This window comes from Paramisgurnus dabryanus, chromosome 22 (assembly GCF_030506205.2).
Source record: "Paramisgurnus dabryanus chromosome 22, PD_genome_1.1, whole genome shotgun sequence".
Classification (NCBI taxonomy): domain Eukaryota; kingdom Metazoa; phylum Chordata; class Actinopteri; order Cypriniformes; family Cobitidae; genus Paramisgurnus; species Paramisgurnus dabryanus.
In genome coordinates this window covers 32,083,302-32,099,273 of record NC_133358.1, presented here as the reverse complement: position 1 = coordinate 32,099,273, position 15,972 = coordinate 32,083,302, and the positions used below count along the sequence as shown (strand labels likewise).

The following is a 15,972-nucleotide window of genomic DNA, read 5'->3' as shown; positions in this document are numbered from 1 at the left end:
AACAAGAGAGACACAAAACTATTACACACACAGTGATTTCAGAGAGACGGACACAGAAATAAAACACTCTCACCTCTGAATTCTTGTTTGGACATTAAGACAATAATCTGTTTTATCAAGGTAGAAATACAGCTCAGCTGTAGTCACGTGACACAGATTAAGAATAACCTGGATTACAAACAACCCTTATACAGAAAGTCACATGAATTTCACATGCAAATTCACATTTTTGTGTAAATCCCATGTGAACAAAATTGTCACCACATTATTCACATGTGTTTTACATGGGATTACAACAAAATGTTCCAAAAACACACATTTCACAAGTGAAAAACATGTGAAATTCATGTGTTTTTTCTGTAAGGGCTATAAACTGATAATAAACGGATTAAAAGTGTCGGGAAAGTGTTGGGCAATAACTAATTACTAGTAATAATATTACTCTAATAATATTACTTTCTTTGGTAACTAGTAGGGTAACTTATTATTACAAAAAATGTAATAATCTAAAAGATTTGTCTACTTACTATACTCTTAAAACGAATGTGTTAAAACAACAGATGTAGTTAAAGGAACACGCCCACATTTTGGGAATTTAGCTTTATATATTATATATTTAAGATAAGTCCATACATACCTTTCTCATCTCCGTGCGTGCTGTAACTCTGTCTGACGCAGCCCCCGCTAGCTTAGCTTAGCTCAAAGACTGGAAGTGAATGGCTCCAGCTAGCAAACTGCTCCCAATAAGTGACAAAAGCACTGCTACTTGGGCGAAGTGATTTGCACGACTCTGACCGCACTCTCTGCTCCTCACCAGGGGCTTCTCGGGTGCTGTGAGCAAATCACTCCGCCCAGTAGCAGTGCTTCGTCTTCTGAGAATATAGTTCCCAGTATGTATACTGTTAAAAGATGGCTGTGTCTCATATGACCTTGCTATTTGTACACGGTGTGACTATACAAATCACAACACATAAATAGGAAAATGTTGGCATTATTTTGTCATTTATTGGGAGCAGTTTGCTAGCTGGAGCCATTCAGTTCCAGTCTTTGTGCTAAGCTAAGCTAGCGGGGGCTGCGTCAGACAGTTACAGCACACATGGAGATGTATGGACTTATCTAACTCTGGGGGATACGGTGAATAAGCTAAATTCCCAAAATGTGGGCATGTTCCTTTAAGGACAAGACATTTAATGTGTTGTCCTTAAATAGACATATCTCTGTTTTGTGTTATCCCTTTTATTTATTTTAACCCAAAATCAACAAAAAACGACACAATGTGTTAAATAGAATAACACAAAACTTAAAAATAGACATTCTTTCTTAGAGTGTAGTTGCTTAATGAAGTTTGCTCTTTTTCGTTTTTGCCAATATTTGAGCCCTACTGCTGATTTCAGTTTAAATGTTACTGCTTTATTAAATTACAGAAGTGTTTCAGCCAGTAATTTATCTGTAGCTATCATGGATTCACGAAAAAATATGCAATTACCAATTTTTGGTGGTGCGATGGAGAAGTAATATAGCTAGTGTTATTACTGTTGATTGGGAGAGATGAGTAAAGTAATCATTTTACTTTTGAAAAGAGTAACTAGTTATGAGTAATATATTACATTTTTGTTTGAGTTACTAGCCCATCACTGGTCGGGACAGTGTTTGATTTCTCTGTCTGTGTTTTCAAATATCAGTGAACTTCACAAAACCATCAAGAACATTATCGTATTTCAACCCAAAATAAATTTCCATAAAAATGAAGCCTATTCATCAGTAAGACCTTTTCCACAAATCATTGTCATGACAATCACCTTTAAAAGGTGAGACATTTGTAAGATAAATCATTGGTGTCCCAGAGTATGTATGTTTTAGATTAATATATCATATTATTATAACATGTTAAAATCGAGCAAAAATTTGCTGTTTTTTGTGTGTTTCCTTTAAAATGCAAATGAGCTGATCTCTGCACTGGCTTTGCCGTGATTGGATAGTGCAGATTAAGGGGTGGTATTATAATAATAAGTTCCCCTTCTGACATCACAAGCTATTTTTTCACATGCTTGCAGAGAATGGTTTACCAAAACTAAGTTACTGGGTTGATTTCTGAGGAGCATTTTCTAAGTTGTAGAAGCACTGGGGACCCAATTATAGCACTTAAACATGAAGTCAGATTTTTTATGATATGCCCCCTTATGATTTTATTATTTTTATTTTTTAAGCAGTTTAGTTTCATGGTAGTAAAAATTGTTCTATATATTTAAATAATAAATACAGTGGCTATAATGGGGGGGGGGGTCCAGATCTACTATTAATGGTAATGATCTACCTAAAATATAGATATATTGTAATATTATTTTTGAAATTTTGACTGAAATGTGTCCTGTGTGTGGCTTTGGTTAAAGTTTAAAGTGCTGAATGTCTCTAACCTGCTGTTGGCTCTTAGTTTTTCACCTGCATCGCATGCTTACAGTGATGTCACAAAGATAAACATGGATCAGTCATTTCATTAATCAACATTTCTTTCAACCAATTAGATTTCAGACACACAGAAATGGTTCACAGCATTCTTAATTCAGTCATTTCTTCTCTTTTTGAGGGTAAAAGTCTGAAGAAACAGGTAAACTAATATAAAATCTGCAGAATAAATTCAGATTTGATCCGATGAGCAGACCTGAGAGAATCTCTCTCTCTTACTGGTAGCCAATAACCAAAAGATTTCATAAACAAACAATTAAAGGTCAGCTGATCTAATTCTGCTTTCAGTGGGCCTGAGTTTAGATCCCAAAGGCTTACAGATGGGTTATACACAAGAGCTCACATGTAATCGCAGGAATAGCAAACTGAGGTTAAAGATGATCCAACATTAATCTGGGACATAAAGTATTTTAACAACCAAAATAACCACAAACTTCATTTATAAAACTCATCCAGTTCAACAGCAGGATTAAACCTGTGACCCGATCTTAAACCATGAGTTTATAAACAACTGCAAAACAATCACGGTGCACAAGAATGAAAACAAAACATGAAATAAATATGTGCAAAATTCAGCATTCGCCAAGGTAGATGGTAAAATATAACGTAGTGCTGCTTTGATCTGTTATACATCATACATACACATACAGATGTACTGCCTCTTTAAACTCCCTCATTAATATTAAATATTATATTTGGTATCCAAATAAAAACACAGCTGTAAATTCGACAGACAGAATAATACAATCTTTGTCATCTTTCTCATGTACGGACGCCTGCAAATAATTAATAAATGATCATGCTTCCCTTAGATCGATTTATAATATTACTGTCATTTTAATATAATTATAGTTATAAAATATCACATGCTTAATAAGGTCGGGTTAAAAAAATTCACTTTTTCAGCAGTCCACACGTCATTCAAAAACGAAACTAAAATCTGGTTTAATGAAGCGTTGAGGTTTGAGTTTACCCATTATTGGTCAAATCAAATATAAAATGGGACTTATAATGTAAAAAAAAAAAACTTTTACAGTGAAAGTATTTGGTTAAATCTATTCTTGATTTTAATAGAAATGATTCTGTATTGCTGAAGTAAATCTGTTGTGAATGCGATAAAAAGATGTCCTGTGGGAACTTTAGATATGACGTGTGGATTTCATTTCTTGCTCAGTGCTCGCTTGGATTTGCCTCACTGGGATTTTACAATAGCGTGGTTTTAAATACCCACTCCCCAACCCATCAATCACCCAGACCAGGGCAATCCAGCCAATCCAGTGTGCTCAGGCGTGGCCAGAGGCTCCGCCCTCTTCATGGATCCACAGCAAATGACATGACAGGCAGTGACAGACAGACAGAAAACATCAGGTTATTATTGTTATTATTATTTTCTTCTGTTAGGCCAGCTAACACTAACAAGTTTAGTCAGTTTGTTGTTTGGAAGCGCAGCAGACATAAAGATTAAGAGTCTGGAAAATTCAGTGCAAGACATAATGGCTACTTGATAAATTAGTAATAATAATTATTATTGGTTTACGGATATCCAATACTGGACGACAGCCTGTGTGTGTTTGTGTCCTGTGACACTAAACTTCATCTCCAGCTTTTATCATCAGATGTGATTGAAAACATCCAGCAGAACCTCCAGTGTATCTCTGAGAGGAGATGTGTTAGAGGAAAGCGAGAGGATTGTAGAGATGCCGTTGTTTTCTCCTTAGCTCCCGGGGTCGGAGCCGTGCTTCTGCGATGTCCGTAAATCCGCCGATGTCTGGGGTTCCTGTAAGGAGAAGCGGCGCTGAGCGTCCTGGAGGTTGGAGAAGCCGGCGTGAGGAGCTTCGGTCGGACTGAGCAGAGGACTCTCTGAAGGATTGTGAAGTTCTGTGGTGCTGCCCAAAGATTCACACGACTGCAAGAAAAAGATACGCTTGAATACTCAACTTGACAAAATGTATATTTGCTTTTTATTTTTATTTGATATAAAGTCTGATTACTCAAATTGATATCTATAGACCAATTTCGTGTTTGCAAACAGAGATGACGTTTTTTGTGGGCGGAGCCAAACTGGTTGCAGAAAGTGACTGCTCCGCAGTAGGGTTGTGAAGTGTTTTAGCATTAAACGGTGATTTTTATGGATCCGGTGTTCTGTCGAAGTCTGATTCCCCTATGTTTCCTTTTAGTGCAATGTTTCTTATAGCGTTTTAATCACATTACGTTTATTTTTTTAGATAGATAAAAAGTTTAAATGGCTTGGCTACTGATATGCATGTATGTAATGTATATTTATTGTTCTTTTTTGCTAAATCAAATATTTTTACAGTCTGAATCGCTAAAGTACATATAAAAGCAATACTATCATGTATTATATATAATAGCGTTTATTAAATATTTCATAATTTTCCTGTTTTTTATTATTTCTTCCTTAATAAATTATAATTGTAACATGATAAAAACGCTATAAGAAACACATGGAGGGAACAGACTTCGACAGAACACCGGACATCTTCTCTACTTATTTTCTATTCTAATTATTAAAAGATTTCCAGATGATTTCCTCGCTCCATTCTGTCCGTTTAAGGGCTTATTGTAATCATAAACACCTACGTTTATCTTCAAATGATGTCTTCGACGATTGTATTCTATAAAAATGAAAGCCATCTTTTTTGGCATTCTTATTCTGACACTTAACAGCACAACCGGACATTTTCCAGTGAGTTATCTTGCTCTTTTCACTCGTGTCTAATTCATTTCCACTGTTTTTCTGCAACCGCATTGCGCGCGCAGCTTGCAGTGACGTAACTGTGACGTCTACTCTAAATTGGTCTATATCAACCTATATATCAGTACACTTATATTTACAGTATAGACCGAATTACAGGGCCATATTTTGTAGATCACCTTGATCTGGGTTTGAACCTAGGTTTTAAAAACACAGATTTTGTGTGTTTATTGTGAATTTAACCATCTTTAAATTTTTATTTTTTATTTAATTTCTATGTGAAGCACTTTGAATGACCTTTGTGTATGAAACGTGCTATACAAATAAACTTGCCATGCCTTGCCTATCTGTGCTGTTGTTCAACATAGACGCGACAGGGCTTCCTTTAATTTGTAATAAACTGAACGTAAATTGTACGACGATGGGCGCTGACATGTTACGGAAAAACGCGTGCCCAATTCAACCATGCCCCTTAGGTCTCATTTTTTGGCTTGCTAAAATAAGGTAAGTTAAACACAACTCATTTTGTCAATGTGAAATAACACAAAAAAGTCTGCTCAGAAAAGCTGTCAATCCCAAATGTCAATCATAATAACACGCCCCGTATCTATAGCATCAAATTACTAGCTCAAATGAAGCTTATCACAAAAATAAACACTTGGACATATATCAGCATGATAACAACTACCTTAAAGGACCAAAAGCATCTTTCAGAAAATTTTATTGGAAGTGTAATAAGTCTCGTTTGTTTGCATGAAGAGGGCGGGGTTTATGACTTGTACTGCATCCAGCCACCAGGAGGCGATCAAAGAGCCAGCAGCTTTACTTTTTAGAATGTATAGACCAGTGGTTCTCAAACTGGGGGCCGGGGCCCCCTGGGGGGCCACGAGATGGTGCCAGGGGGGCCCCAGTTTTATGACATTTTATAAAATACATTCATTTAGCATGAATTCTGTGTAATTAAACCTAAAGAAAATAAGGCTACTAGCCAACAGCACTACTTTGTATAACTTTATATGTGTTGTTTAATTAAAATGTTAAATATTAGAATGTTTTTTTTTGTCATAAATTTTCTTTGGGGGGGCCGCGAAGAAGTGCACCGTACACAAGGGGGGGGGCGCACACGGAAAAAGTTTGAGAACCACTGGTATAGACCCCTTAATCGCTCTAAAAGTTTGAGGTTTTGACTTTAAAATGTCATCTTGTTGTATTTTGGCTGCCAGAATAGAAGGAACAGCACTTTGGTTCAAAACTAAAGTTTTACCGGATCCCGGCAGACATTCCTTCACAGAAATCAAGAAGACAATTTAAGTAGAATGCAATACGGGGTACATACTGGATGGAGACGATCATAAATAATGCTCGTGTTTGCAGTGCACACTTCATATTAGGTAAAATAATCTATGCATATCTACTGGTGTGTTGGATTTATCTAGTACAAATCAACCAGTTTCAGTTTTATAGGTGAAAAGTCGCCAACCACGCTATTTAGCTTAAATGTTAAACAAACATACAGCGATAGATGTGTGTGCCATACTTTGAATGATCTCTTTAAATAATCCACATTGCTAATCATAATTAGCCCAGCGATAGGTTACATTAGACAATAAGCCTTGAAAAAATTCCCCAAACCACCCGAAAGTAATTTATATGCTGTCTAGGAAATATCCAAAAACCTGGTTAAAAATCGGTGACTGTACATATTCGAACAGTTCCTAACCTTCTTCTGCATCCATGTTAAATAATGTATGTCTTCTGTACATGTGTGTTGTTACCTGTGAGAGAGATGCCAGTGTGTCAGACTCCATTGGTGTTCCAGACTGTAGGAGTCGATCAACCTGCGGTGGAGACGACACGCTGCTGTATGCAGGAGGAACCAAAGTCATCTGTCTCTGTAATAACGCCATGATCGCACCGATATCAGACGACATACGGCTCTCCAATCTGTACACACACATATACACTTCTTGTACTAAGGTCAGGTTGGCTATTGTATGAAACACTTTAAAACGGTTGTGCCCAAGGTCCTGTAATGCACAACCACTCATTTCACATAACTTTATTTAACCATGCATGGCTTCTACACATGAATCAGCTATAATATAATCCTGATGATTGATTTCAGTACTCAGTTGTGTTGGTGTCACCTGCTGATCTGTTTCTGGAGAAGGTCCAGTCTGTTCTCCATGTGATTGCGTTGTTGTCGACTGATGCTGTGCAGAGGGGTGCTGGGATGCACGGGGGGCGATGACAGATTACATCGGTGCAACTCCTGATACTGTCTGCCCCTACTATCACCCCAAAAACTGAAGATATTAGACACACCTGAGAATGCACCTGAAAACACAAACAAACAAACATTATTATCATTACTGACATATTATACACATCTATTCTTACTAGCTGCTAGTCCACAGCTAAATACTTTATATTAGTTTCGACTTTATTTATTTTTAGATTCAGCAATATGAATGTAAAAAAAACTGAGCAATGAACGTGATGGATATATTATAACTATGATAAAACCATCTAAAATCATTTCAATGTTGGACAAATCTTTTCCACAGATCTAAGGTCAGATGAATTGACAGGTGCTGCTGTGTCTCACCCGACAGAGCGTTACACGTGTTCCCTGTTTTGGGATCAGCTTCGCCCTCATTCACATCATTAAAGTTCATATAAGTGCTCTGTATTTGAGATGACTCCATGAGCACAGTGGGAGGGGCGGGGCGTGTGTGCACAGGCTCCTCCTCCTCACCGCTGGAATGGGAGGAGATTGAATTTCCAGGCTCCTCCCAACCCGGCTTGAGTTCGTTCTTGTTACAGGCAGCTTGTTTCCGGTTTCTCCGAAGGGATTTCTGGTTCTTCTTGACCTCTCCAGCGTCCGCATCATCTGGAGAAACAAACACACACTGAATATTCAGGATGAGTAGATGTGTTTTATTGTCCTTATGCTTGTATATATGGTCTGTAATTATCGTCGATATCATAACATTTTAAAGATTTGTCCTACAGGAAACATTTTATGTTTAACATGTTTGCCAAGAGGGCTTGCGACATAAAGTGGCTGCCAGTAGGGTTTTGTAATATTTTAATTAAGCCAGACCTGTCAATCAATTTTAAATGCACACTGCAGTGTTACCTTGGTGTCATCTTCAGATAACAAATGAAAATAAATGGAGCAGCAGGCCAAATTTGTTGCAAGGCCACCAGATTTTTTTCTGGTGCATGCAGGCTGCTGACTGCACACTAGAGGTCCTCACCGGTCCACTTTGATCCGAAAACCTGAGGTCCAACCGAGACCCGAGCGGGTTTGGGTCTAAAAGTTTCACGTGTGCCTCGGACACGGGCCGGGTATAATAAAAAGCGGCATTGGGTCTCGGTTAATATAAAATGAATGTGTTTTTGCCAAACAGACTGCATACACATGTCATTGCCGTTTACACTGGGGTCCAGTCTCGGGTTTGTCTCGGGTTGGGTCTTTCTTAAAACAAAAATTCATTTTGGGTTGGGTACATTTCTTTGGACCCGAGAAACCTCAGACCTGATGCCTTCTATCAATACAACAGAACTTTAATATGATTTATAGAATATTATCCTACAAAATCCCTCAGATAGTTATTCTGTTCTTTTGAAATATAAATATCCAGAATATCACAGAAGATGTGAAATGAATCACGGTGTTAACGTGAATAATTTGAAACCTTTTTCTGTCCGCCGGCGAAATGAAAGTTTTCTCCTCCGAAGTTTGTTAAAGCCGGTGCAGTCGGAATCATCGCTGCTTGGAGATCCGGGAATCATGTTTGTCTGTACGGGAACACAGATATTCACCTTAATAAACTTGGAATAATGTAATATGACTTTATGTTTCATTACTGTAGTGCAGTGTCTCCAACATGATGCCCGTGATGCCAAAGCACAAATAATGGCCTCCATTTAATATTTATTTATGACAAATTGTTATATTACCTTGGCTACTTTTATGTTTTTTAACACTTTGAACAATAATAAAATAAAATAAACAAGTAAAACAATTGTTTTTTCAATAGACTACATTAAAAAAGTAGCCCTCCTGATTGTTTTATCCATTGTGGTAGACCTTGCTCACAAAAATGTTGGAGACCCCTGGTGTAGTGTATGAGAAATCCTCACATCTCTGAGGTTAAAGGTGATCTCAAGGTTACTCCAGAAGAAGTCTGAGAACTCTGGGTACATGTCCAACACCTCCAGCACATCTTCTCTGTGGATCTTATGAAGATCACAGTACGTCAGGGCTCTAACATCAGCGTTCGACTTCCCCGGGCGTGCATACAGATTGATGGGCTCACCGAATATATCGTTTTTACCTATGATGTATGATTCAAAAACATCCATTAACATTTAATTAAACAAGTCAAAACAATGGGATTAAATATGGCCAAAATGCATTTGTACTAAAAGTGTGTATGAGATTTAAGATATCCTGTAGGGGGCAGAAGAGGATAAATGCATGAAATTTCTTTATTTTAAAGTGAATTATTAGTATAATGTTTTAAAACATGACAATAACACAGACCTCAGTGGATGAAGGAAAGCAGATCTACCTAATATGGCCACCACAACATCACCACGTAAGATCTCGATGGATCCGCGTGAGATGAAGTAGAGAGCGGTGAGAACGTCTCCAGCGTGTACCAGCGTGTCGCCCGGCGGGGCGTGAGTGGTCTTAAACTTCATAGCCAGCGCTCGCAGGCAACCCTTAGTGGATCCTTTAAACGCTTTACAGTTCTGTAGGAGGGTTCGGTTCAGATGAAGACAAATATCAGCTTGTAGACACTCTGGGAAACCCTTCAGCACCTGATGGAAGATCAGCAGAAAATATTAATAACACATTTACAGTTATTTATTTATGCAATTGGCACATGCTTTTATATAAAGTCTTACAGTGCTTTCATGGGAATCGAACCCATGACCTTTCTGTATCAAACCCATGACCCATGTTCTGTACACAACACATATTATAAGTATTCTTTAAACTGTAATGCAGGACTTCAGTCACCAGATCGACCTATTCTGGGTTGCATCCATGTTTATATTAATATGAGTGCTCAATCTTGTCTTTGGTGTACATAAGTATACAGAATACAGATGTGTAATTCCATTTCCTCTGTAAAACACCAATCATAAGAGATCTGACTGTCCAATCAGAACGCTTCACTGCTCTTTAATAAGTTCAGCCCGCACACAGAGACACAACTGACACACACATTTGTTTTCTGTACATAAATAAATGCGTACTGTAATATATAATTCAGACCATATGTTTGGGACAGGTAAGAAAATTCAGTAAAGGGGAAACTTAACTAACACCTGCTTTATTCATTCATTCTATATAATAAATGACTGACTGATGCAAAGATCCTTTTTCTGTTGCAATCAGCCTTCATTAAGATTTAAAACTTATTCATGTTATTCATTTCACAAATCACACATTACGACTAAAGTGTGTCATATTTTTTTCAAATGTATTTCCCAGAATCTTGTTTAATGTTGAAAATAACTGTGAGTCTCTGGTAGTCGAAATGTTTAAAGATTAGAAACTCTGTGATGCTTTCAGATCAATGACCTTTACACTGTCAGAAAAAAATGGTGAAACAAATGATTCCTCTGTGTTAACGGGACAGTACCCTTACAAAAAGTAAATCTTTGCCCCTAAAATTCATATCAGTCCATACCGAGACCAAAGCGTGGATACTGGCACCCCAGAGGTCCATACCGGCACCAAAGGGTCCACACCAGTACCTCAATGGTACATATTGGCACAGAAGAGTGCATATCAGTACATCAGAGGTCCATACCGCCAACAAAGGGTGTATATCGGCAACCTCAATGGTCCACATTGGCACCAAAGAGTGCGTACTGGTACCCCAGAGGTCCATATCGGCAACAAAGGGTGAATATCGGCAACCTCAATGGTCCACATTGGCACCAAAGGGTGCATACTGGTACCTCAGAGGTCCATACCAGCACCAAAGGGTGCATACTGTACCTCAATTGTCCATATTGGCACCAAAGAGTGCGTACTGGTACCCCAGAGGTCCATATCGGCAACAAAGGGTGCATATCGGCAACCCAATGATCCATATTGCCATCAAAGGGTGCATACAGATACCTGAATGGTCCATATTGGCACCGAAGAGTGCATACCAGTACCGCAGAGGTCCATACCGCCAACAAAGGGTGTATATGGGCACACCAATGGTCCATATTGGCACAAATGGGCGCATACCGTACATCAATGGTCCATATCGGCACCAAAGGGTGCATAGCGGTACCTCAGAGTTCCAAATCAGCACCAAAAGGTGCATATCAGTACGTCAGAGGTACATATTAGTACCAAATGTATACATATCTGTACCTAAATGGTACATATTAGGACTTTTTAAAGGGTTCTGCCCCATTGACAGCTAGGGAATATTTGTTGACCATTTTCTGACAGTGTATGTATGAGATGTCCAATAAGAGTTTAGATTATATATGATATTGATTGATCACAGACAGATAAATACAGTAGCCTATAGAGAGGGTCTTACTGTAGGTTGTCAGTATTTAATGTCAATGTGTAAAGAAGCAGGTGACTCACAGCGTTCATGTCGATGCCGTTGGTGTAAGACCAGGCGTGTTGGAAATATTCCTCCAGTCTCTGTCGCAGCGGGTTGGGAATCTGATGGAAACGGATAAATTCTCTCACTCGCAGCATCTGTGTGTGATATCGAGCCGTTCCGGAGTATAACCGCTGGATGATGGCTGACACGTTTCCAAAGATACTGGCATACATGAGCGCTGTGAAATGAAACATTATGATTAAAAATCTTCTAACACCATATATCAGCAGCAGCAAAGTCCTTGATCCTGTCATACTTCAAAAACTGATTTACCACGGTATCACGGTAAAGTGATGTATTAGATAATAAATCCATCATACTAGTCCTTGTCCTTGATACTGAACGTTACCACATTTATATACAGTACAGTTTCTATAGTGTTACCACAGTAAATACAGAGAATATACCTTATATGAATATACCAATATGACAAATTATGTGACAGTAAAATAATAGATGTTTCTAAAAAAGTTTGATCTACAACTAACCCTTTATTTTTCATTTTTATATCTCATGAATGAGTCATAGACTTCAGCTTTACTATATTGTGTGTTTTACTGCGGTGTTTTGTGACTCTACTCAAAGCTATAAATTACACAACAAAACATCAAAAATAACAAACAAAGAAAGAAGCAAATTCTGACAAACACATCATCTCTCCACCTTACAGGAGGTTTACATCATTTAAAAGAAAATGTGAGGTGTTTGTCTGTGCAAAACATCTTCATCCCTAAATATGATAAATATGAACAGTAACATCAAACACGTACTCGACAAAAAGTTTAAAACTGAAAATTAATAAAATAGTGATGCTTGAGTATTTGAATCTGAGAAGACAAAATGAAAATCACTTCTGTATTTTTATAAAGATTGATTGTATTTAATTAATAGAATGAAGAAGACTAAAGATGTAATTATATTTCTTTTCCTATTTACTACTGTTATACTTTATTTATAACTTTGTTCTTTTCTATTTCCATATGCTTATCATTTCTTATAATTTAATAACTTCCTGTTCTTATTTTATATTTTCCTTATATCCATTTTTTGCTGATCCAAAATGACTCAAAAAATGTAATGTAATCTATTTAAACACTATTGTAAAATTGTGTAGGCTAATTCACTAAGGTCCGCTCAGTTTCTGGCCTCGGCACTGATCTTAGATCAGATTTTGTATCAGATCAGAGAGGTCACGCTGCTTCTGCAGACATTTTGAACTTTATCCTCCAGTGAAAATGTAATTTGGTAGCGTTGATGATAAATGCTTCAACAGGCCATAAAAACAGCAATTACTCGCTGGTTATTGCCCTCTGATTTATGTGCTGCGGCAAAATTAAACGATTTTTAGACGATTTATCATGAAAACTGTGAAGGAGAGGAGCAGAAATGAGCTCTCAGCTTGATTTCTTCAGTAAGAATTAAAAACTGAGGAGGATGTTTTTACTGAGGTTTGATTATATAGTGCACAATATAAAGAGAGATTACAAACCCATCTGATCCATTAACAATCACTGAACTAAAAAAACATTTATGATGAAGACAAGATTTTGCTACACAGGCTCATTTGATTTACGAGCTCTGCCTAAAGTTATGCATAACCTAAAAAGACTTTTCTCCTGCTCCAGATCGCTGCATCTTTCGGTGTCCACTAGAGGCACTGGAGGCATTTAGATTGGGGTTCATAAAAGGTTACAAAGCAGACAATACTAAACATTTGTTTATTTACTTAATATCACTTGAAATAATAATCCTATAGATAATGTATATTTTCAGTTAGCATCACTAATGTATATCTTATGACACACACAAACTTGCTTAAAAGCGCTTTTATCATAACAGTCTGATTATAAAGACAAATATTTTTACCATTAGTATAACAATTTCATGTGAAAACATTTGTAATATTTTTTATTATTACTTCCCCTCGTTTTTAACAACAACAACAACACATAAAACATAAATCAACATACTCACATCCTATAAGCATGACACATATAGAGAAGATCTTTTCCGAGTTGGTGTTTGGTGACACATTTCCAAAGCCCACGCTGGTCAGACTGCTAAAGGTGAAGTATAAAGCCGTCACATATTTATCTTTGATGGAGGGTCCTGATCCGGGGATGCTGGAGTTGTAATGTTTTCCTAACTGATCACCCAATGAGTGGAGCCAGCCAATAGAGCCGTTCCGTTCCACGCTTCCAATGGCGTACCAGATACAAGCCAGCCAATGAGCGATGAGCGCGAAGGTGCACATGAGCAGAAAGAGAACGGCCGCGCCGTATTCAGAGTAACGGTCCAGTTTACGCGCCACTCGGACGAGTCGTAAGAGACGCGCCGTCTTCAGCAGCCCGATGAGAGTGGTGGTCTTGAGACAAAAATTAAGAACAAATGCTCAGTAAAACAACAATATACTGTGTTATACTATACATATATACACATTTCCCATAATTCCCCTCACCTCTGCATTCACTTCTTCTGCATCACCGTTGCGGTATATGAGCAGGTCGAAGGGGATGGCGGCCACCATGTCAATGAGAAACCAGCCTTTGAAGTAATGGACGGCGATACGCAGCGGGTGGCTGACCACCTCGTCGTTGGCATTGACGTACGTCGTGCGGAAGTTGATGACGATGTCGATGATGAACATGATGTCCACGATGAGATCCACCACGTTGAGCGGACTGCAGGAATAGCCGCAGGTCTGCACCGAGACGTCTTGGTCATCGTTCAACAGGAACGCAGCCGAGTACGGCGTGAGGATGGCCGTGTAGATCACCAGCAACAAGATCAGCCAATCCCAAACGGCTTTAAAGGGACTGTAGTGAAGGACCGTCCACTTGTGTATGCGAGGAGCCTGAAGCTTATACTCGGGAAGAACGTCTGCACCCAGAGACAGCACCTGGAAAGGTAGAAAACTTAACATTAACATTGAAACAAGCTTTAAAAAAGTCATATTATCAAAAATTTGCCATTGTTCATGTACCCTCAAGTCATTCCTTCACTTATCTGACTTACTTTTGAGGAACACAAAAGAAAATGAAGAATCATAATAAATGACAATCTGATGAATGTTGAAACATGATTTCTTTCCTGTTGTGTTAAACAAAATCAAAACTGCATACAAGTGTGGGATACAAAATTGATCAAATTTAAAAACATTTATCACAAAGAGTCACCATAGTCAATATACAATCTTTCTTTTCATGCGCCACGTCAGAAATACAGTAATTGATGATGGGCCATTGAATTATTCGAAAATAAAGCACAACTAAAGTAATAATGCGGCACAATGTAGTAGATATATAATATAACCTGTGGCATAATATAATATAAAATCATCCTCAATTACATCAATGATCTCATAATCATTTGACAATAGGTGAAATTTTTTAACAACAAACAAACTGATATTTACACATTTCATTCAAAGTACTAAAGAATAAAGATGATCAAAATCTGGAGTGCAAATGGATGCAAATCTAAACAGTGGAATCTGAAATGTAAGAGATTACATATAAGATGATCTTCTGTCAGCACCGACTGCCCAAACTCTGCAGATGGATTAAAAGTTTCTGCAACAATTGTTGTGGTCCGGACTGCATATCAGCGGTTGTGTATTCAAGACTTAAAGGTGCCAAAGAATGCGTTGTAATAATCTGTTAAATTGTTCTCTGATATCTACACAGAAGGTTTGTCTCTGCTGAAAAAACAGCATACCAGCAAGACCAGCATATGTTGTGTTTTGCTAGTGAACACCAGCTAAACCAGCCCCAAACCAGCATCAGCACCAGCATTAACACCAGCTTAACCAGCACCAGCTAAACCAGCACTAAACCAGCATCAGCACCAGCATTAACACCAGCTAAACCAGCATTAGCACCAGCATCCCATGTTGATCATACCATGTTGGTATGCTGGTGACCACCAGCTAAACCAGCATCAAACCAGAATAGACCAGCATAATTCCCATGCTGGTTTGATGCTGTTTTTTCAGCAGGGGTGGCTTTATTAAGTGTAAAAATGACCCAGAGTCAGTTTTAGATGCCCATTTACACCTCTAGGTTTTGCCTTTAGAATGAAATGGTCTATTATTACCTTATTTGGAAGGGTCATGAATAATAATGTTGAGTTCAGCTCTGATTGGCTGTT

The 15,972-nt window shown here is 38.0% G+C and overlaps 1 protein-coding gene across 1 annotated transcript in view; it reads right to left on the bottom strand.

Annotated features, from left to right (window-relative positions):
* Positions 1–1,072: 1,072 nt before the first annotated feature.
* The window catches only part of kcnh2b (potassium voltage-gated channel, subfamily H (eag-related), member 2b), a 169,662-nt gene continuing 154,762 nt past the window's right edge, over positions 1,073–15,972 (bottom strand). The window contains exons 6-15 of the mRNA XM_065258890.2: positions 14,282–14,722; positions 13,798–14,188; positions 11,802–12,001; positions 9,763–10,015; positions 9,332–9,525; positions 8,884–8,986; positions 7,788–8,072; positions 7,327–7,516; positions 6,955–7,123; positions 1,073–4,369 (exon numbers count right to left, since the gene is read on the bottom strand). Coding sequence (XP_065114962.1) covers positions 4,178–4,369; positions 6,955–7,123; positions 7,327–7,516; positions 7,788–8,072; positions 8,884–8,986; positions 9,332–9,525; positions 9,763–10,015; positions 11,802–12,001; positions 13,798–14,188; positions 14,282–14,722 — 2,418 coding nt within the window. The 3' untranslated portion in view covers positions 1,073–4,177. The remainder of the gene's footprint in view (positions 4,370–6,954; positions 7,124–7,326; positions 7,517–7,787; positions 8,073–8,883; positions 8,987–9,331; positions 9,526–9,762; positions 10,016–11,801; positions 12,002–13,797; positions 14,189–14,281; positions 14,723–15,972) is intronic.